This window comes from Phyllostomus hastatus, unplaced genomic scaffold (assembly GCF_019186645.2).
Source record: "Phyllostomus hastatus isolate PE091 unplaced genomic scaffold, TTU_PhHast_1.1 phas_contig_41, whole genome shotgun sequence".
Lineage (NCBI taxonomy): Eukaryota > Metazoa > Chordata > Mammalia > Chiroptera > Phyllostomidae > Phyllostomus > Phyllostomus hastatus.
In genome coordinates this window covers 6193481-6217711 of record NW_025333876.1, presented here as the reverse complement: position 1 = coordinate 6217711, position 24231 = coordinate 6193481, and the positions used below count along the sequence as shown (strand labels likewise).

Genomic DNA, 24231 nt, shown 5'->3' with positions numbered 1-24231 from the left:
TTGGCCCATATTTCTTTGTCTAGAAGCACCATTACATTGTAAGGGGTGGAGCGTTAGGTATTTGCCAGGGTGGGGCAACCCAGGTTGCTGCATTGTGGTGTTGTCTGTGGGGCAGAGGTCCAAGAGAGAACAATGCTGCTTATTTGGCTCTCACCAGCTTTCAGTCACTTCCCCTGCTACCCAAACAAATTGGGCCCTTTTGGTGCTGATTCTGGGGTGGGTGGGTTTGTGTGTGTTCTAGGACCATATGGTCTCTAGAATGAACTCTCCCATGAGGCTGGGAGTTTTTCCCACTACTACAATCCCCACAAAAGTTTTTATAGCCTGAAGTTTTGAGGCCTTCTTTTTTCACACTTGAACCCTGGGTTGTGTGGCCTGTCTCTCTCCCTAGTTGCTCCTCCTGGTTTATCTTCATGCAAATGTGGGACCACCTGGTCTTCCAGCTGCCATCTTGCCATATGTCCTCTCACCCTGGCTGCCCATCTCTGTCCCTCCTACCAGTCTGGGTGAATGTTTCTTCTTTAACTCCTTGGTTGTCAGACTTCCATACAGTTCAATTTTCTGGCAGTTGTGGCTGTTTTTTGTTTTTAAATTTGTTGTTGTCTTTCTTTTCGTTGTGTGAGGAGGCAAAGTGTATCTACCTATGCTTCCATCTTGGCTGAAATTTGCCCCTTGTCATTTTTTTTTTAACAATCTAAGAGAAAAAAGGTCAGTGAACCTGACTAAATAGTTAGGTAATACATGTTCTAAAATTCTCACAGCACACTGGTTGAAAATCGCTGGCTTAATCCATAAATATTAATGAATATGACCTGAGCATCTTGTGGGCACAAAGAATAACACTGCTGAACCAGTGTAAGGTGTTTTACAAAAGAAAATAATCTAAAATTTGATTTTGGTGTAACATTTTTGTTTCTTGTCTTTTTAAAAATTAAAGTTAGCTATTTGGATACTCATAAATATACCTTTAACTTAATATTGTGTATACTTTATCCCACATAGTCTTACTGATATAGAATTCTGAAGGATTCTTTTAAAAATAAAACTAAAAAATACAGATTCTTGAGTTGTTTCATAAATAAGAAATCTGTACTTTAATGTTTAGAAAATTGCCCTCACCACTCCCATATAAATTTTAATTATATTAAAGATTTAGAGTACAATTTGTGATTTGTTACAAGCCTGTGTAACTCTAGGCACTTAAGGATTCCAAGTTTTTCTAAGTAAAGCTAACTCAGAAAGAGAAATAGTTGGGATATCTACTGAAATTCACTTTAAATGTACTATATGAAATTCAAAAATAACACCCTCTTGCTATGCTTACAGAACAAAATGCCCATTTATATTTTTAGAATAAGATAACAAGCCCTAGAATCTACTCACATTTATTGTCCCATGAGTAAGTAACTATAAGGATGAAAATTACTAAGTATTTTTTGACAGACAAGAATTGAATGTGGCATGGAAGCTTACATCTCTGCCAAAAACACAAGGGAACAAATCATCTCCTTATATAAAAAGCAACAATACTAAAAATTGAGTGAATACATTTCTTCAGCTAAAAACATAATGTTCATTTACTCAGCAAGTCGTTTCAATAGACCCTCACCTGATAAAGAGGACTTACACTTTCTTTCTCCATTTTCCTTGTTTGGGGACATTTAAGTTGTCCCATAGAAAGGAACAAAACATCAACATCTAATTAAAAGAATGCTGTGGCACATGTTGTTTTTCAGATATAATGTTTATTCCAAGAAGGTAAATGTCATGCAAACAAATTCCAAGCCGAGTAAAGATGAAAAGTTAAACCCAAATTATTTAACTTCATAAATTCATAAATGACAGTATTTAAGCTATTATTTTGGTAACAGGGATGACTCAAAAGATGTCAGGACCTAGCCTTCTAATCATCTCAACTTTTGTACAATTTCTCAGTTCTTCAGGAAAATTCACCTGAAATTCACCAATTTCAGAGAGCTCTGACCTGCCATTTTGGCATTTTCCACTGTTAAGGAGTGTAATGTGCCTTACCACTCTCTTCTCCTTGAACTCCCCCATGATCTCTGGAGCTGAGGCAGCTTCCTACCCTCCACTAGGGGGGAATCTGGGCTGCATTAGTGTCTCTCAAGGAGTCAGAGGGTTTCCTGTACAGCACTGTTTTGGGCAATGGGAAGTTGGACACATGATTTATGGCTGGCTGGTATGGGAGAGCCCTGTGTTGATTTTCTGGGGAAGTTAAAGAAAAAAGATGGCCATGCAGTGTTAACAGAGTGTAGAAAGGTCCAGAGATTGACTGTGAGGATACCCAGTTTGAATTGAAATCAACACTGTGTGACCTTGCACAATCACTTTACCCTCTCTGTGACAACTTTTCCTATCTGTAAATGGAGATATAAATTCTAACTCAGACCATTGTGAAAAGTAAAGGAAATAGAAAGTTCAGCATAGTGCCTGGGCATAGTAAGTACTCCAGAAACACTGGCTATTATTATTAGTTGTAGGGGTAGTAGGAACATAGAAACATGAGTGAATGGGGGAAAGGTTCCATTCTAAGGTTTAATTTAAATGATTTAAATGGAAAAACCAAGAAACATCTTCTATAAGAGGTTAGAATTCATAAAAATAAGCTCCACTGATCTAATAAAAGCTTAAAAATGCCAAGTGTGTAATTTTCAGGTAAACATACACTTAAATATTCTTGAATGCTGATCCCCAAACCTTACATTATTACATATTTTTAGAGACTTGTGTTGTGGACTCAGTCCAAAGGAATTAAAGATTCCTTTTAATTATTTTAAACTATTGTGCCATATAGCACACCTCAGACTTTGTACCTGTGTACCCCATGCCCCCTCCCCAGGATGGACAAAGCCCAGCTTCACAGAAAGGGTTGTGTTACTCCACATTCCTTTCCTTTTCTCTTACTGTATGTGGCCAAGGTCAGCAAACCAGTAATCTGAATCTAGCAATTGTACTTCCTTCCAAACTATCCTTTTGCGAACCAGCGCTTGTGAGAGCAATTAACACATGGCCAAAACACATGTCTTGTTTTGTAGCAGCATTATCTGTAAAGAAAGACCCGATGTCTAAGGGCATCATATAATAAGGAACCTAAATGTAAGGGAGTCGAGAATATCCAGTGTTCCCATTTTCAGAAAACAAAGTGGCGTTTCTGAACGATACTTCCTTGGACCCTGTATCACTGAGACTGGTTCTCAAACTGGCAGTCCAGCTAGACAAACATTTTTTTCCCCATCTACTTTAAAAATAGGACAAAAGACTTTGACTAAAGTATGTATACAGAATAGAGACTGAACACAATTTTTTGTGATTAATACATCTATTGTTCAATTATGCTAATTGGTCTTAAACATAGTAGTGAAATGTGCTCCTGAAATATATTTCCTGAGGATTGTTTTAAAGTCTTCAACCCTCAATTAAATCAGGAAACTTAACTATAACCTTACTAATGATTTCAAAAAATCTCTGGAAATTAGGGGAAGAGCAATCCATCATTTCTTAGAGTTGTAACATCTCTTCTGTTCAGTGTCAAGATGAAGTTGAGGAGGAGCAGGCATCAGGGGGCACTCACCAGGGGTTCTGCCATGATGATGCGAATCTTGCGCTCAGCCTGAGTGGTGAAGTTGACAAATAAACTCTTGAGGACATATTCCCCTGGTTTGCTGTCTGGGTCCACACTAATGGGTAACATGGTTGGTGGTCCTTTCTCCCTTTGTGTGCCAGACACAGGTGGAACTGGAGGCTTGATATAACCGTTGCCAACAGGAGAAGCTGCAAAATATAATGAATATTCTTACTGGCTGAAAGTTACATGGTAAACATTCAGAATGGCTGTGTTAAACCATAAATATAAGGATATGAATCATATTTGGAATGCTGTACTTAGCATCATTACCTGGTCCTATTCTTTAGGAATGGTCTCAGAATTTAATTATTTTGATTACATTAGATTTGTGTTATGCCCTAACGATAATCTCGAAATACTTCTGGTTACCACATTGCTTTAGGTAAATTATGGTGCAAGTACATAATAGAGCTGATAAATCCAACAACATTTCAGATGTTTTTGGCTTCTTTTATAATCCAGGGAAATAAATAAAGAACATATATGTGAAAAGAAAGTGATCTGTTGTCCTGGTATTCCTAATGGCCAGGAGCTCTCTGTGTTCTGTGTTTCATTCTGAACAATGGAACAAGGAATCCTGAAATGAATAATGAAAAAAACTTCAGAAGTTTCCAAGAACCAGTTTACAGTAACCCAGCTTGCTCTTGCTCCAAAAGGAACGGGCCTTTTGTAAGATAAGGGCTCAGACATGGCCCCATCCATGCAACCAGAGTGTGGGTTTAAGTTTTCACTCTCACCACCCATTGGTGCAAGTTGGGATGCCCTCCTCATCCTTTATAAAATGTGCAGATTCCCTACTTGGGAATTAGAGTTCCTGGTGAGTGGCCATTCAGAATGTAATAATCAGATGACAATTTAATTTGATAGTTACAGAAAATAAAATTTTATTTCTAAATGGAAATTTTATGTCTCCCTTCCTAAACTATTACATGCAACACTGCCTTCCACATAAGTACCTGTAAAATGATCAGTCACCACTATCCAATGAAAGAAATGCAAGTAAATGGGTTTGGATAGAGGCATTAGGAATGCTGAGGACAAGATAATGATATGCAGACATTTAAAAGGAAGACTATATAATTTTGGATGACTGGATACAGAGATTAAGGAAACAAGTAAAAAAAAGTAGATTTCCAGTTTGGACACTGGCTAGAATTATCAGAAAATAGTGAAGAGGAAAAAGGTTCTCCTTAACACCTTCTCAAGTAAATTGAAGCCTTCTCTTACCTGCTTCCTAGTCCAAGCTAAATTCTGAGGAAGCCATGATAAAATTTTGCTTATTTTATTGAATCACAAACATGTCCTCATGTTATGTTGTAGATTCTCCCTCATCCTTCCTACTCTTTCCTCATGCCTCATCCTCTCTGGGTCACTGAACCTGCCTTATGGTTTGAGGGATCAACTACCACTACACTTAAAAATATGGCTTCTTCAGTTACAGAAATAAAATATGTTGCATATTACTTTTTTTCATTTCCATCCTTAGCAGCTCCATCATAGTCTAGGAAGCTTATATCATGATTACTGGAGCAGCCCGTTGGCTGCCTTCAGTTCATTCATTTAACATAGAAAACTAATATTTCTTCAGCATGGCATTAATCATAACATTTTCGATAGCTCTCAGTTATCATGGTCAGCCTCAAAAACATGGCCTGGGTTCGAGCCCCTGCAGCAGTTGCCTCCATCCCACACCCTGGTCGTGCTGAAGTCCTGACTGCTGCACTTAGGCCTTCCTCTCCTACTGCCCCTTCTCATCTTCCATGCTCATCTAAGCCTCTTAACCCTCTCCACCAGGCTAACCCTCCCTCACTGGTAAGTCTCTATTTCCAGATTTAAACATTTAACTCATGCTCTTGGGCGCTACACATCTCACATTACCTAAGGATGACTCAATAGACAGGTGACAAGTGAAGTGATTACCTACTGGTCACACAGCTCAGCTTATGATTGGCCCTGTAACTGGACCATCCATTCTTCTAAAAGTTTCCCCTAAAGGTTCCCAATAAGACTGTGGTCTCCCAGAACTGGTATAGAGTTCTTTACTCAGCTAACACCCAACAAATCTCCTTAACTAACTAAAATGATATTTTACTTAGTTTCTGTACATCTTGAAGTGATTCACAAGGAAGGAACTCTAAGACAAGACTCAATAGTAGAGTCTTCAAAGGAATAGGGGACAGGATTTGCAATGATGAATTAATTCAATGGTGCTTTGAGCAGCTTCCTAAAAGGTTCCACTTGTTCTGAAGGAGGATATTCAATATCAGGTGATGCAAATAAAAGCCCTGGCTCTCCTTTGTCTTACCACCTACTCTCTCAATGCAAATCCAACTTAGAGAGGAATGCACGACCTCCATTGAGATACTGTATCCAGGCATTGTGCCACAGAACTGGAGATTGGAACATAAACAAGAAAGTCCAGTTGGAGATGACTTTTTATTATCTTTCATTTTCTACAGGATTTCTTCAATTTCTAAAATACAACAATAATCAGGTTGATGCAACATATAATTGCAAGACCAGATCCATAACTGTAAGACTATGGGCCCTAAAAATCATAATTCTAGTGAGAGGATGTTCCTATGAGTGACCTCTGGCCCACAAAGCCACCATTTTTCTTTTCTTTTTGAGAGACAGGGAGAGGGAGAAGGAAAGGGAGAGGGAGGGAGGGAGAGAGAAAGGGAGAGAGAGAGAGAGAAAGAGAGAGAGAGAGAGAGAGAGAGAGAGAGAGAGAGAGAAAGAGAGAGAGAGAAAGGAAGAAAGGGGAAGAGAGGCAAAAAGAGGGAGAGAAACACTGATGTGATAGAGAAATATCAATTGGTTGCCTTTCATATGCAACCCGACTAGGGACTGAATCTGCAACCTGGGTATGCACCCTGACCAAGAATTGAACCCACAACCTTTTGGTCTATGGGATAATTGTCAATGAACTGAGCCAACTGGCCAGGGCATGCAAAGCCACCTTTTAAAGCAGATAGCTGACATCCAGAAACTAGAATGTCTCTTGGACAGATCTTCCATTTAAATCGCTCAAGTACTAATTCACTGCTCTCATAAAACAATGTTATCCTCCTGAACTTTGAAGCCAGGAATCTTGTGAATACAAAAGTCTGTGTGTACAGTGTTTATCAGCTAGAATGGTCCTGACCTACCCGAGCCCTGTGCCAGAGCTGAGAGTGATTCCAGGGGAGGTGCCCATCATGGTGGTACCAACACATCAGCTGGGCAGATGGAGATGCAGTGAAAGTTAATGGGTAAGTGTCCCTGAACTAGATCCACTTCCAACTTTTAGTAACCCCTCTTTATCCTACCACAACTAATTCACAACATATCCCAGCCTTTTGTCAGAATAGTTCTCAAAATAAACATAGGACATGGCACCTTTTAGTAAATCAGTTATGGGGTGACAATACAGCTGAGAACCAAGAAATACCTGATCCCTGCTGGTCAAAACTGAGCCACAAAATCCATACTAGTCTAAACATCTGAACATAATATTAGAAAAAAATCATGACTCTCTCTCAGCACTTGCTTGCTCTCAGTCTACACATATTTAAGACCAATTGTCTAGTTTCTAAGTTCACAATAATGAAAATTACAAAGAAAAGGTGCAGTGTCTCTGGGAAGAAACACTAATAGCAAAGGAACAAAAAATATCATAACTCTAAGAAGCCATCAGACCTTAAAAAAGAAGTTTTGCCTGAAGCCATTAGTACAAGGCCACAGAACCTGACATTCTCACAGGCTGGGGGCATCAATGACTCAGTCCAGCATGCAGTCACAAGTAACGCTCAGGAGATGACCCTGAATCACATGGAAAGGTTAAAATAAGTCTGAAGTATAGACCTGTATTTGAAAAGGTAGAAAAAAGACCAACAGAAATTTCCAGGTTTCCTTTCAAAAGGATAAAACTGAAAAAGGTTTTGGCGTGTAAAGGGGGAAACACTATCTCTAAGAAGTTAGCTGTCAAGAATTAAATCTATTTGTGCACACACTGGAAACTAATACAAAATAACATTGAATGTAAACTGTAATTGAAAAATAAATTTAAAACCAAATTTATTTGTGCATGGGTCTGATTTATAAAAGAAACTTACTTTTTTATTGAATTTATTGGGGTGACGTTGGTTAATAAAATGATATAGGTTTCAGGTGTACACAGAATAAATAACCAGAAATCAGTTGCATTTCTATACACCAGTAACAAGCTATCAGAAAGGGAAACTAAGAACACAATTCCATTAACAATTTCACAAAGAAAATACCTAGGAAACCAACCAACTACCGATTCAGGAACGGCCATAAGCAGGCCCTGTTTTCCAGCTCTGCACTGAAAGCGATCACTGTTGGAATCGACTTCTTGTCACCAGAGTGCTTTGCCCCACCGGGCAAGCAAGTCTGCCCACACTTCAGGTCCAGTTCAGTGTCCCTTCGTCCACCTGACTGGGTCTGGCTCTGCTGACAGTGTGACCCAGCTGCTCTAGCTGCTCAGCCTCCTCCTCATGTGGGGTCTCTGGAGTTAGGCTCCCTTATGATGCAAGAGTCCTGGCCATCGGTATTTCATCTCCCCACCTAAATACATGCTGAAGCAATGATTTAATTTGTTGGATTAAAAACTTTCCCATTTTACTTTCTTGTGTGTGATGAAACTTTTAAGGTTCAACTCCAACTCTCCAACTGCCCTTATCCTATCTCCTTTTCTTCTTCATCTTATCTGTTTTCACACAACAGCCCAATGTCCCTAGAAAGTCACCCAAACCAGTGCTCCTGCAGGTTGGTGGGGAGCTGAGGGAGGTCAATAAGAAGGCACCACTTTCAGACATTAATTGGGCCTGAATCTTTTTGATATTTGCTCTCTCTTTACATTTTAACCTTCAATTAAACATGTTCTAACTTCTCCCCATCACCTTCTTTTGCCTTATGTGGGTTTTGTTGATATTATTATTTTTATTCCAAATTCTGCTTTTATTTGGTCCTGCTCAATGGTGCCGGGAGGTGTTTCTCTCTTTCACTGGGTCTCTCTGTCTTGTATCAAGCAGGGTCCATTCCTTAATCTGAAGGAAGTCTGCTTTAGGCTCTTGTGGGCCTTTTCTCACCTCTTCATTAGATCTATTTCTGACTTCAAAGGATGATATTCTGAACAGGACTAGGTTTTGCCAATTTCATTAACAAATACTTGAGTTTTTAGGCTGGCTGCTGTTAGCTGGCTAAACTGTTCAGAATAATATCTCTAAATTACCAACATTCATAGGGATTGCTGACCTCCTAATGGCAACACAAAAATAAACACCCACAGCTCATAGTCTGGCTACATTTTTATTATGACACTGAAAGAAAAGGAAATACTATAATGAGTTTCCTCATGTGAGTGCTCCAGAGGCCATGATGGTGACAGGTGTTACAAGAAAGCAATTGGTTTTCTCAGTCGGATTTTCAGAAACATTAGTACCATCCCTCATTCATTCACTTATTCATTTCAACCAATATTTATTCAATGAGTCCCTGGGTTTCAGGCACTGTTCTAGGCACTGGGAAGATAGGTGTGAACAGAATAGATGGGTCTTGCCCTTGTGGAGTTTATAGGTTACTGAGGCAGGGTTGTATAAACAGCAATTTCATGTGTGTCTATACACATACATGTTCCTAAAAGGAAGAGAGAAAACTACACAGAGAAATGTGTTCCTCTTTATCTTCCCAAAGATGCTCAGATGTTCTAATTTGGAACTGCCATGGAGAGGAATGGAAGCTGTGTGCTTTTGGTGTCTGAGAAAACCCGGGCACACCTGGCTCAGGCAGGTTCTGCTTTTCTAACCCATCCCTTTGGTTTGTTCATATCTGTGCACTTCCATTTGGAAATGAGAATTTTAAGCAGACTATAAAGGGTATAAATCAAAGTGCCCATCAGATGCCCTGCTTCCCTGCCTCCTTCACCAAGAACACAGCTCAGACAAGAGGGAACCTCTGCTGGCTTTTCTCCAGCTTACAATGACAGAAGAACATGGAGCCGGTTTTTCAAAACACTCAATCCTCTTTCTGATATTTCCATTACTGAACTCAGACTTAGAGCATTTGAAATAAAAAATAGTTTCCTTTTTTTTGAAGTGTCCTGAGATTCTATGTGATAACTTGTTCAAAGCAGGGGCTCTTTTTAGAAAGGCTGATCTATTTAAACAACTTTACTTTCTAGAGATAGATGTAACCATATCTTTCAACATGTGAGTTAATTTATTAGATTTCTTTGCTCACAGCTGGATATTAGTTGTGCTTTCTGCCAGTCCTCAGTGCCTCATTCATTCTGAAGGTTCCAAAGGCAAACCCCTTTAGCAACCAAGGCCTTTCTCTAGGAACTCCCCCCACCCTCACTGCTGTCTCTCTTTTCCCCTAAGTCCTAGTTTACAGGAACATTTCACAAAGCATAGCAAGCCAAGGATGACACAGTTACCATGAGAACATTTCAGAGGGTATAGAACAATAATAAATTGTCCCCTAATGTATTTATAAGGGTGCTTGAGAAAGGCATTTTAAAAGATACTGCAAATACTCAAAATGACCAGAGACCCTGAAAGTCATGCAAAGTAAATTAGGATGAAAAGAAAGAAACCTCCAAGCATGATAGAAAGAATTCTTTTCCTCTGAAAAGTATTATTAAGAAATGAATAATGTTGGAACATGAAGAAACAATTATTTTGAGCAATGTAAAGCCATTTCTTAACAAAAAGATGGATGATTCCTAAAAAATCTGATATATTTCAAAGTGAGTCAAGAAGAGACTAAGGGTGAAAAATATTCAGAAATGATTTTTGCCTTGGGAAAAATATATTCAATGACATGTTTATTTCTGCTTAAATACTTTCTGTAAAATGTTGATAACATGAAATGTTCCTCACATTTTTATTTTTTAATGATTATTTTTTAAAATCTTCATCTGAGGACATGCTCATTGATTCTAGATAGAGGGGGAGAGAGGAAGACAGAAATATCGATGTGAGAGAGAAACATTGATCAGTTGCCTCCCATATGTGCCCCAACTGGGGATCAAACCCACAACCTTTTGGTTTATGAAACGATGCATCAACCAAATGAGCCACACTGGCCAAGGCTGCTCCTCCCATTTTTATTTATTAAATATAGTCCAGCTTTCTCTAACATTATGTACTTCTCTTGACCTTATAATTCTCAAACTGCATTCCTTCAAGATATCTCTAGGATAATTTATATCTTTAATTTTCAAAAATAATCCTAGAAAGCCAAACAATTTCTTTTACGGATATGACCATGTATATTCAGAGACTTGCCAAAGGTCATGGAGTGGTTGACTCAGGATCTGAACTCATGTTTATTTCACCACATATTTGGTGAGCTTCCTGTATTACCTTCTCTTTAAAACCGAAACAAAAACAAAGACAAAAACACATTACTTATGATGAAGACTGAATAAAGTAAGTCTTGTTACCTGGAGATCTTTCCCTGGCATCAGCTAGTTTGGGGACTTCAAGGGATGACAAAACAAAAGATGAATGTGATTTGGAGAGTGAGGCTTTCTACAGATTAATATAGTTAGTTATTTTCTAGAAAGACTCATATAACATTCATCCATGGAGGTCCCTCTTGCTAGGCTGTCTGCCCTCTTGAACTTAATACACCTTTTGACCATGAGAGGGGCTTTAAGAAAGGCTAGAAGTACAAAAAAAAGTCAAGAATTGAGGGCCCATAAAAATATAAGAAATCTGACTAATGACACACCTTACAAAGTCTAAAGACTGTTCCTTCCTGAATATACTCATAATATACCATTTCACTGGTTGTTATCCTAACAAGAAGTAAGTAAACTTGAAGACACAGATCACTGTTTACTTCAATTTGGGGCCTCACAGAACTGTTTTTGTCTTTGGTTTTCCAAGACTGAACACCTTTGAGAGAGTGAAGTCGTTCAACAAATAGAAAGTCAGCATCAAGTCACTACCTTCCTTTCTTTTCCCTCTTCCTCTGCTTTTTAGCATTTTTGTCTCAGCAAAATGACAGTAACACTTCAACAACTTCCTTGAAAAATATCTGTCATCTCCTAAGATGCCATTACATGGACTTCCCCCTGAATTTCAAAGTAGGTAACTGTCACCAGAGTCTGAAAGAATGTATGCCAAGATCTTTGAGAAGATAAGATTACACTGACATTTCAAGGTCCTTCTGTCACCAAAAGGAGACTGAATAATCTGCTAGAGGCAGGCTATTCCTGAATTTCAACTTCCTTCTTCTCCCCAACAGAGCTCACAAACTGCTCTCATTCCTGTGCCCGCAGCTGGCCAGTCCCTCTTCTGGCTTATTTTATGCAGCAAAATCTCATGAATTTGAAATCCATTAATTCTAAACTTGTGATAAATTGGACAAGACCTTGTAATTTTTTAATGTTAACTTGGAAAAAGATTTTCTGACATACAGTGTGGATCAGTGGTGCTCAGAATCTTTGCACATCGGATTCACCTGGAAGGCTGTGTCCTACCTGATTCAGTGGGTCTGGAGTGGGGCTCAACAATTTGCACTTCTAACCAGTCCCTAGGTTCTGCTGATGCTGCTAGCCCTGGGACCATACATGACACCTCTAATGTAAATAAACAGAAAAGCAAAGGGGAACAATTAATCCATTTGGCAAAACTGTTTTAACTAGAGTAAAAATAAAAGGGTTTATTAACCCAAGTAAGCTAATGTCTTGCAGGCAAAACATAGGGCGTTGAGCAGGAAGTAAAATGTCCAAGTCCTAGTGAGGTCTTTTGTGACCCTGGGGAAAACTTGCACCCACTGGGCTTTGGTTTACTTGCCTGTTATTCTTTCTTATTTTAATTTTTTAACCTTCCTCTGAGGACTTTTTTTCATTGTTTTTAGAGAGAGAGGAAGAGAGAGAGGGAGAGAGAGAAACATCAATGCAAAGAGAAACATCGATTGGCTGCCTCCTGTACATGCCCAGAGCAGGGATTGTAGGTGCTGGGACCCACACCCTACGTATGTGCCCTGAGTGGAAATAGAACCTGCAACTCTTTGGTTACATGATGATATTCTAACCAACTGAGCCACATCAGCCAGGGTCTTACCTGTTATTCTTAAAGAGGCTAAGCCAGGTTGTCCTTTCTGGCTTCAGTAGCCTATGACTGTATAAAGATATACACTGACAAACATAAAAAAATCACTCATTGAAAATTTCCACAATTCAAACACCTGCCTTCCTTTGAAGTACTATGAATTAGTGAGATTCTATTGTTTATCCTCTGCATAGAGGAAAGCTTTATAACTAATCCAGACCCTTCCAGTTATACCTCCACTTCTTTTCTGGTTCCAATCACCTTTGTGAGACTTGACAACTACCTACACTGCAGGTGGACACAAGAGGAAGCCTGTCTTTATTCCTCTCTGTAAACTCAAGATACATGTTAACATATTTTTGAGAGGCTACCTTTCACAAAATCCAGTAGTAGGCCTAGTGAAGGACAGAGGCATCATCTCTCTTCTGGCCACTGATTAGTCAGCCATTAAGGAATACATGGCTTTTCACCCAGGTTTTAATGGACAGGTAAGATTCTGAGAGGGACAGATGGCAAAGGGGCTACCTAGGCTAAGGGAACAGCAAGGCAGGCACATGAAGGCATCTGTTAGGAGTCTCTCCTTGTCCCAGCCTCTCCTCACCCTCTCATCACACATCCCTATCTCAGCATACATTCAAACTTTGTTTTCTTCAAGGAACTGCAAAGTCTTCAAGAACAGGACTACATTTTGTCTTTACTCCAAGCACTGACTGTGGCTGACATAATTAAACAATTGTTCTTACTTAATATTTGTTGAACCGAACCTGATTCCACCATACAGTCTTTATGTGAGTAAACTAATTGAATAAGTATGTATGAGAAACAAAGTCTTAAGTCCTATAAAGAGGTAGGTTTTTAATTTTTATCATTAGAATTAAAGTGTCAAGTGGCCAGTCAATGTGTTTGGGCTTTATTTGGAGGACAATTGGGAGTTAGCAGGTTTCTAAAAAGAAATGTTGCTCTGTTACTGCTCTGTAGGAAGGGCTAAAAAATAGGCTGTTTGAGGGACAATATAAACTAAAGACCACTGCACCTACCATGAGAAAAATAATAGAAGGCAGGAACCTGGATGGGGCCTATCAGAACAAACAGGAAGACCCTGTCCTACACGATGGATCTGATCCTGTCATACCATCCTTTCCCAATAAGGGAAAAATAGGTGAGATATTTCCTGGTGAGATGTTATAATAGTTAAGGTGTTTAAGGAGCTTTTTCAAAATACTGACTCTAGAAGCTTTCTCAGAATTCCTGATGTGTGGCAGAATGTTGGTCAGGGTTCTTGTAACTGAGCACTGAAACTACTGGCTGTGAATTTCTGGGAATGAAGAGTGGCTCTTCACCTCCCAGGTGAGGACAGAAATGAGCTTGGCAGTGTGGCGGAGATGTCCATGTTCATCAAGTTTCCACATCATTAGAGCTACCATCCATTTACAAGCAACAATGGGGATAGAAGAACAAGCTAAATGTCACCATAAGGAAGCAAAAGAGATAATCCAGAATCAGGTCAATTCTGCAAGAAAGCAGCATCAATTTCTACAAGTCAGTGGGGGAGACAAATATAGGTAGAATGATGAAAGGAGGCACAGGAGACAGCGCTACCAAATACAGCATATGGACCTTGTTTAAATCTTTATTTGAACAAACCACCTAGTAAAAGACATTTTTACAAGAAAACAATCAAAGCAATGTGAATATTCACTGGATATTAGGTGATACCAAAGAATTATGGTCAATTTTGTTAAGTATAACAGTATTGTGGGTAGGTAAGAGTATATCCATATTTTCTAGAATGCATCCTGATTATATGGAGTTCAATGAAATTATGACTATATTTGATCCAAAATACTTAAAGAGAAAAAATGGTATAAATGAAGTAAATGACTAAATGTTTATAATGCTGAATCTGAGTAATGGCACTATATTGTACACTGTACTATGCTTTTCCTTTTGTACTTGTTTAAAAAAATTCATAATAAAACATCATCTTAAAATGATAAGGCTGATTTGCAAAAAGTTTCCTATGTTTCATGATGGCAATAATGAAGGAATGCTATCATAGAACTTCAACTACAAAAATGTTATTATATAAAGGAAATTGAATACCATCTGTAATCCAGGGTTGATCGCATAGGTTTGAATGTCCACTATGATTTCAAGCCCAACTGCATACTTCCACATTTACTAAATGTGTTGAACTGGACGGTATGGATCTAGGCACATTTATACCTACAACACACAGCAAGAGCAAATGCAGGTGGCTGTCACTGAAATAGGCACCCTTTGTCATACTTGTGTTATAATACAGTTTCAGTCTTTTCAGAAATAACTGTGTCTCAAAAGACTATGAGTGAGATTGGTCAACCAATTCACTAAATAACAAATGTTCATTGAAGTTGCAGTGTAGACAAGGTCCTCTGCCAAGTTCTGTGGCGAATACAAAGATATTTCAAAAGAAAATATAAAAGATTTTTAGAATGTAGAATATTCAGTCCCAAGATACTACAAGGGAGTGTTGGGTTGAAGAGCCAATGGAAGAGCAATTGGATTTAGAACAGCATTCATTGATTCATTTATTCAGTCATAAAATATTGAAGATCCACTCCACTGCAAGCACTATGCCAACTGCTTGGGGACAAAACAGACATGCCCCTGTCCTCACACAGCCAATATTACACAAGGGAGACAGGTATTACATAACAAACACACCCAGAAATATAATGACAAAACAGGAAGTGCTACAAAAGCTGCTGCAAGAGAGACACAGGGAGACATATCTGAGATTGTGGGGTCAGGGCAGGACTGGCTATAGTGAAGCTAAGAACTAGAAATGACTGATGACAGACACGGTTAGAGAAGGCATCAAGGAGGAAGAGAATAGGATTGTGGGAATTATATCTGTGGGGAAAAGGTCACTTCATAGTGGCTCACTCTCTCACTTCCTTCTGGTTTCATTAGCAACTCCTTGGGCAACCAAAGGTTGGCACTTCCCTCTGCTATAGCCTCTATCCTCTTACCCAGCTTACTCTCCTGCAGAGTGCTAACTGCCCCTTGATGTAATAATAACATGTTTGTATACGTTCTCTGTTTGTCTATTCTGCTACAGTTAAGTTGACAAGGGCAAGAAATTTGTTTTGTTCCTCTTGCACCCCTACTTTCTATCTTAATACCCATACTCAATAAATACAGGAATAAGGAAGCATTAAGACATATAAAGTTGTGAATTGTCTCTGGCTTAGAAACCCTACATTCAACTCAAGACTGACATCAAATCTATTGAGAGACCTATTTCTGCAACCAAGCAGGACACTGACAAATAAAGCACCAACATGCCCAGGAGTAGAATATTATATCAAGGATGACAGCATATTACTTCAGTAGAGAACTTGACTAATGGTGTGTTGAGAGTGTCTGGCTTATGAAATCTTTACAGCAGTTTGTCAAAGTGCATATTGTGAGCCATTGCCTGACCATGAAACCACATTAGGGGATGCTGACCAGTGTGACTGCGATGAAATGGAATAAGAAACCACAGTAGACCAAGCAGCAGAGTGACGGCCCCCTGCATAGTGAGGGCGTGCGCCCTTTCACAGAACTTGTTTTCTGTCTCTGTGTGTGCAGATGTGGATGTGTGTGTGCTCTGGGTCACCATGAAAAGTATGTTTCCTACTGCACGCCGTGGGCTACACAGATATGAAGACTGTGGGAACAGCCATCATATGTAGGTTTTATCCAGGCGTTGGGCTCGGGTCTACCCCAATGGCAAACTCAGGTTCCTGACCTATTTTATTAGAACCACTTTTAAGCCAGACATCAGGGCAAGAGAACAGGTTTGAAGAGGAGTTTTTGTAGCTGCCTAGTGGGCATATTACACGGGGACCCAACCTAAAGGCACAGTGATGACAGTGCAGGCTATATGTGTGGGCACTGCCACCAGAGAGCAGTATCAGAGCTACTCTATTTTGATAAATAAAGGTCAAAGTTTTAGCTGTTCCCCTCCAGGAGATAACATGATGAGGGGGGAGACTTGAAGGAAAGTCTAACCCTACATGTGTCTTTATTAATACAATGTACATCATATCACAAAGTGATACGCATTCACACAGGCACAATGCATATGACAGAATGCATTTTATTGCAAAATATATATATATATATATACATACACACATATATGTGTAAAATATATACATATATATATGTATAGTATAAATATCATGTATATCATACAAGATAGATTTCCAGCATCTATAGTGAGGAAAGGACTTCCAATGCAGGGTATATAGTAGAAGCTCTATAAATATTTATTAATAAATTAACTGAATAAGTAAAATCCCTTATAGTCTGACTAACTTTGCTGTCAACACCAAAATATTTGTGAAATCCCGGTTCCTATGTGCTTGTTTATTTAGATGCCAGCTCACATAATAGAAAATATTTTAAGTTTTATTAAATTCTTAAATACTTACAGAACTGTACAATGACTATGTAAAATGTCCTTGATACATGACTACCATATGTTTATACCTTAAGACAATGATAACTCTATCAATTCACAGAAACATATTAGTTGTTCTTGATCTCTTATAAAAGTTAAGTTTATGTATTGTGAGGAAAAAAGGCAATGAGTGAAAAAGGAGTCAAGGTACTTACCAGACCATGGGAGTGGTCTGTTCAGTTGAAACACAGTGAGAGTATCATTTCCAAGAGATATCAAACAACAAAAATATGGAGCATTTCACATAGGTCCTATTACAATGCAGCATTTTTCATAACGTATGAAGCATAAGTTTTATCATTCAACTTGTATGCTTTGTTATACATTAAAAAGAATCTCTTGAGAGAAAAAAAATGTTCCCTAATACACCCCTTACTTTATAAACCACAAAGTAAGAGGTAAATTAATGACTGATAGAGATTTTATTCCTAGAAAAACAGAATAGTATTATATGTAAATATCTAATAGTTTCATTAGAGACCATTGATTAGAATAACTAACAAGTAATTCCATCTCCCAAATCATTCACAAACAAAATGTTTCTCCTCTATTACAGTAAGATGTTGTACTTTACCATTTACAAATGAACTTTTCCTACCTTCTTTAAATAGAAAGTTAAACAGTCAATATCTAAGGTATATGTAATGAACCCCATGCCATGGACATTTCCCTGCATTAATTTTTGGAGCCCTGATACAATATTGCCTACAGGGTTATGCTAGAGCTAAATAACCAGGCTAAAGAAGATGCAGCAAAATGCAATTTGGATCCATTTAATGTTGGTTGACATATGGTATGCTGTTTTTAAATTCATAAACAAAAAAATTTAATTTTTTAAGTGTTGGAGAAGGCTAAGGCAGAAGAGAAGGAAAAACTTTTTGGGCATTTTCAATGTTTCAAACAAGACAAATAAGGATATTTACATTACTCATTAGAAGAAATCAAGCATAAATCCTCCCTCTGCAATAATATTGAATGTGATGGCATTAACTATTTTCTAAACACATAATAGCTATTACTGATTAGGAGTTTTACAGAACAGTCTTGCTGAATCTTTCAGTAAAACTTCAGTGCCCAGAAAATTCCAGTACATCATAGCTTCTTGTTCCATAAACTCATGTACAAAAATACCAAATCTTACCCCTAAAATACTGCAATCTGAAACAGAAAACTATAGGGTATTCCTCCTGTCTCTGTACAGCAACATTATAAATAATAGCTCCCCCCACTTCATCCATTGAAACCTTCAGAAGAATCCTTCCTACACTCAGCATTTAACAACTACTTACCCCCTACACACGCATACACATGCACACATGTGCACACTGTCTCACATACCTACCCAGCCCTTTGATGAAGCTGATCACACAGGACCGTCTCCAACACGCTGCCGTAATCTCCATGAGCCTGAAAGGAACCCAAACTAACAGTCTGGAACTGTTTCACAGACTATGTTCCCCAGCCCAAAAAACATAATGACAGGCTCCATGATCCCGCCGCTCCCTGCTACCAGAAGTGTCTTGGCCATAAGACAGGGCTCTTTTATTTTGGGCCCAAGGTGTATTTTTAGTCAGGTGCTGAAGACCTACAGTAGAAGACAAACTAAAATGGGCCTTCCGTCCAGGGCAGACTGTTCACACCAATGGGACAATTTTTAGCTGCACAGTAAGACAGTGACCTACAACACGCAGAGTGCCCGTGTGTCTATATTTATCCACAAGAACATGAGATGCTGACAGATGAGTGAAGCTGTCCCAAGCCCTCCCGGCCTGAGCCAGACCCACACAGCTTGTCACACACAGTCCATGCATACTGGGCACACACGTTCAACCCACAGATCTGCCCCCTGGCTGCTATGCTTTTGTGACCCAGGAAGTAGAAGAGCCGATATTATAGGCTGGGAGATAAAACATTGCTCTAGGGATGAGGAGCTCTTGAACACTACAAAAGCTTGAAATAGTTTCAATTTTTTTTAAAGATTTTATTTATTTATTTTTAGAGAGGGAAGGGAGGGGGATAGAGAGAGAGAGAGAGAAACATCAATGTGCGGTTGCTGGGGGTTATGGCCTGCAACCCAGGCATGTACCCTGGCTGGGAATCGAACCTGGGACACTTTGGTTCCCTGCCCGCGCTCAATCCACTGAGCTACACCAGCCAGGGCTAAAATAGTTTCAATTCTTGCAGACCGAACTAGCAGCCAAGGGTCCCTCAACCTAAAGCCAAGAGTCAGTGAGAAACCTACACCCCTACAGAAAATCAGATGCTGAACATCTGCTGACATACAATACTAGTAAAGGGATGTGATTGCATTTGAGTCTACAGTTACACTATTTTAAAAGGCACAACCTAAACTCACTTGTTAAAAACTTAATTGATAAATAAGACCAAAAGGGAGATGATTTTGGCAAATGTTACATGTTCCACTTCCAAAAGAAAACAAGGTTATGCTAGTGAGGGGCTTGAGAAGGAAAATGCAGAGCTACCTAAAAGCAAACTGCAAGTGTGATCAATTCACCTTTCAATGGGCATTGCCTCTGACAGAGGATTTTATGAGGATGAATGAAAATACATTTCTTCACTAATGCAGCTGTGAAGAGCACAGAGGCCAAGCAGCTTTCTATTCTTGATTCACTCAGGATGATTGGGGGTTCCTCTTTAGCAATGTAGGTTGGAATTACAAAACAACACGATCTGGAAAACTGACTGGAGAACTAACATTTCAAAGGAAGGAGAAAAGTGCCCAGATGGACGAAATGAGAATTTAAAGTGATTCGGACTGGCCCAAGTGTCAGCAAAGATGCCCCATGGTACCACCATGTCTCACACATTCAGGGCTTATGACACCTTTTTTAGAGGGTTGACTGAGGTGCATATGTGCCATTTTGTTTACATTTTACCAAAAGTGGTCAAAATAATTACAATAGTGTGCCTGTGGAGTAATCTGCATTCTGAACAATAAGGCTTACTTTTTGATTCTCCTTCTTCTACATCGAAATTGGAATCGAGACTCAACTGAAAATTTGCACTGTGTCAGCTACAAGTCTCTAGTGCAATTTATTAGGCCAACTTTCAGTGAAGTGACTATCCTCCCTTAGAAAGAACATCACTTAAAACAGCCTCATAAAAATATTTAACAAGGGTTTGTCATTATATTTTTTCACTCTTTACAGATACCAGTTACCAAACAACATTTTAGGGAAGTGCAAGAAAGAAAGAGTAGGAAAGAGAACTAACATTGGTGGGCATGGAAGTTAATCGGGGCACCCTGCTTGGGACTTTTCCTGTATTATTTCATTCAGTCCTCACAGCAGCCTTGTAAGGTAAGCATTGCCATTTCCATTTCAGAGTGGATGACAAGGAATAAAAATAGGATCGCCCAAAGTCGTTCAAATGCAGGTTTGTCAGACTTCAGAGTCACTACATTTATAATTTTTATCGAGTGCTTCCCTTAATATGAACTGGGACTTCTAAACAATGGTTACCGCACAGTACTTGTCTTAGTATACATTTAAGAAAAGTCCCCAAATTATCCACTTCTTTATGCAGACATTTCACACATCCAGAACCCACCTCAATTTCAGAGCTTGCAGGCTCCTCTGATGCCTTCCCAGCTCTGCTGTCCTCATGTGGCAGCCTGGCCCTCACTGGTGTGGGAAGCATCCTAAGGGAATTAACCTCACTGTGCTCACCTTTGCATCCCCAGGGCTTAGGAAAAGTTGAATTAATGAATAACAGGAGGTGTGTTTATAATAAAAAACATGCCATGGAGTCCGCCTATTAAAGCTCAGTCTTTGTTACTGAGTCCTCACCTCACTTCACCCATATCTACCCCTCCTAAGGTGGACATCGTTCTAACAATTCTGATTTCCCCTCACTTTATGTTAGACTAAAAGCAACAAACAGGTGGGTAAAGGCCCCTAAATTCAGGCATACTGATGGTGAATGAGTGAATGTTGTCAGCTGATGGTTGAAAACAACAACAAAAAGCAAGCATACAACTTATGAAGGATAGCAGCCTCAGGATATTTAAGTATAAAAAGAAAGAGCCTTAACACTTCAAGAACCCCAATGATAACTCTATATTATGGAATCATTTGTAATTAATATATTTGCTGATGGCCTGAATTCGTAAGTTATGGTAGCATCTTATACCACAGACACATGCTGTGAATAGTAAAGTGCAATTTAGAAAGAATTCTATGTGAAATTATTAAATTGCAGTGATTTGACACTTCAAGGGTTAAGTTTCATGATAGGGAGAAATTTACTCAGAGATCATTTGTTCCCTGATGATGCTAAATAACTGTCATGCATTTTAAACTATATTAATGTAATCTCGATTTAATAAATAAACTGGATTGTTAGCATGTTTAATGGAGAGTTTCATAACTCTCCAATATTAATTGAATAATGACTTTAACGTTGATGCTTTTTAATATTTTTAACAATTAATTTCATTAAAATTTCATTAAAATTTTCTTTCTGCTTCTGGGTGGCCTGGTGGGATGACTTGCAAATATTTTTAAATGCAAATAAAAGTCCAAATATGATGCTTCTGCCTGAACAAGCTTAGAAGCCACAAGAAAGTTCTTGAGTGTGTTTAGTTTATGTCACTGCCTCAGGAAAGACTGTTCCTATGCTACTGGCCAAACGATAGCTGCGTTATTAGGATGAATGGTTAGTCGTGTAACCATTCATTAAATGTAGCCTCTAGATTCTACTGACCTTCCTTGATGTGTAGTCAACTCACTCAATTATATTATGAAAAGCAGAAAATATCCTTTAGATACAAACTCAAGATACTTTTCCCCACCTTGAAAAAATCAGCATTTAAAATGATCATATTGTAACATGACCTATGTCATTTAAAACATTAGAGTGACAAGAAACTCGAGCTGATGATGATTCTTCTTTTTTCATCATTGGTATTAATAGTCATCATTAACAGTCCAACATTTCTCATTGAGGTTTTAGAACCAGTTTGTGGTACATTTAGTGAAATAATTCAGTAATGAAATGGTTACACTTATTTGCATAATCACATGAACATTAGGTTCTTTTTAGAAATGGAGTAAAGACAAGTGTTAAAATATTATCACAGAAATATGGCAGTTATCTTTTTACTATTTTTCTGTGACTTAATATATACAGAATATTTTCATTCACTTGTATTAACAAATTTTTCAGAGAAAAAAACCTCTGAGGCTGCCTTAAGGTAGGAACCAAATTAAGAACAACACAAGCAAACATCCCCTTCAGTCTTGCCTCTTTCCTGTGGAAACAAAGGCAGAGAACCCATAAAAGACAATGTGCTATTGAGGCTGGAAGTAATGGCTATCCCACAGGCCTCTAGCTGCAGTGGCATTGGCCAAGCATGTCATTACCTGAAGACACATGCTGCAAAGAAATGCAATGAACCTGCAGATGTTTACTAGGAAGGCCTCTAGGAAAATAGCAGTTTGCTTGGCACACGGGGCCTCTGGGACCAAGCCAAAATTAAGGCAGGTTTCTACCAACAGGTGTGAGATGCTTATGCATACAGACTGTCTGAATTTATAGAGACTCACTTTAAACCTCCAATATCAGCCATTCTCTTATAAATTACTAGATACACTTAAGCCCAGTCTTAGGAAGGGTAACAGAAGGGATCCAATGTTAATGAGAAGGGAAAGCACTTACAGGTGTTAGAAACACTCTAAATGCTTTGTCTCCAAGAAGTTTCCTCTGATGACTGTCATTGAACAGTTTATAATAATCCCCTTTTCTACCACTATAGTATAACTGCTAACTGGATTTTTTCCGAGCCTACAGTCTTTTAATTATGTTATTTTGCAAAACATCAATCCTGTTTCTTGAATTTAATTCACTTATTTTGGTGGAAGGGGCCTGACAAAAGCCCAAAGTTTACCCAAAGCTGGGGAGCTCTATAAAAGTACACACTTCAGTACCCCAAGGAGACCTACACATCTGAACCTCTGAGGAGGCTAGAATCTACCATTTCTGTACAGACTCCTTAAGTGATTCCGATGTGCAGCCAGGTTTGGAAAGTACTGGTGGCCTCTGGGAATATTTAATCATAAGTGATAATTGAGTACCCTGCAAACTATCTCCCTAGACAGGAGACTGCAGAGGAGTTAAAAATAGTTACCATCACGAACAGAGCTATCAAGCTGGTAACTTCATGCCCACAACTCAAAAGATAAAAAAAAATCAGGAAGTAAATTTGAAAGCCTTGGGGTTAATTCACTTACGCTGTCCTTAATTTGTTTCTTACCTTAAATCAGCCTCTCAGGCTCCTTTTCTCTGTCCTTAATAGATGCCACAAAATCCATGGTTTTTAGACATAAACTAATGCAAGCTCTCACTCCAAGTCCAACATTTTTTTATATACATGAGGGGTGACTCCCCCTAAAAAACTGGAATTATCTTCTGGAGGGCAGGCCCCTTGTAGTACAGGCTGCCCGCCTAGGTGAGTGTTCTAAGAACTCATCTGTATCAGTGTACCAGCTGGCATTGTTGTGACAGGCTGTGTTTGGCTACAGTGAATTTTTTTGAAGACTCTTTCAACGTGTTTGCCCATTTCGTGATGGGTGATTTTAGTGCACCTGCTCACAATGCACTGAGTGTTCAGCAGTTTTTGACCAAAAACAGCATGAACCCCATGCCCCACCCTCCCTACTCACCCAATCCCACCTCGAGCGACTTTTTTGTTTGTTTCCTGGGATGAAAAACATCCTCAAAGGGAAACGTTTTGCAGATGTGCAAGAGGTGAAACAAAAAATGGCAGAAGCACTAAAAGGCATCAAAATCGATGAGTTCAAAAACTGTTATGAGCAATGGAAAAAATGTCTTGATAGGTGTATTGCATCAAATGGAGAGTACTTTGAAGGTGACTGAAGTTTAAACATGTAAGAATAAATACACAAACTTTTAATAAATGAATAGCATTTTGGGGGGGTCCCTCCTCAAGTTTCAGTCAAGCTTATTTTTTCAGTTTTTACACTCTCAACAAATTGGAT

The 24231-nt window shown here is 38.9% G+C and overlaps 1 protein-coding gene across 11 annotated transcripts in view; it reads right to left on the bottom strand.

Annotated features, from left to right (window-relative positions):
• FRY (FRY microtubule binding protein) overlaps nt 1–24231 on the bottom strand; it is a 541372-nt gene that overhangs the window by 276252 nt on the left and 240889 nt on the right. For 7 of the 11 annotated variants that reach the window (XM_045844752.1, XM_045844742.1, XM_045844745.1 and 4 more), the window contains one exon: nt 3593–3792. The exons of 1 other annotated variant lie outside the window; for it this stretch is intronic. In XM_045844752.1, coding sequence (XP_045700708.1) covers nt 3593–3712 — 120 coding nt within the window. In that variant the 5' untranslated portion in view covers nt 3713–3792. Of the gene's footprint in view, nt 1–3592; nt 3793–18550; nt 18820–24231 lie in introns of those variants that run through there. 3 more of the 11 variants (XM_045844748.1, XM_045844750.1, XM_045844747.1) reach the window with 3 other exon arrangements.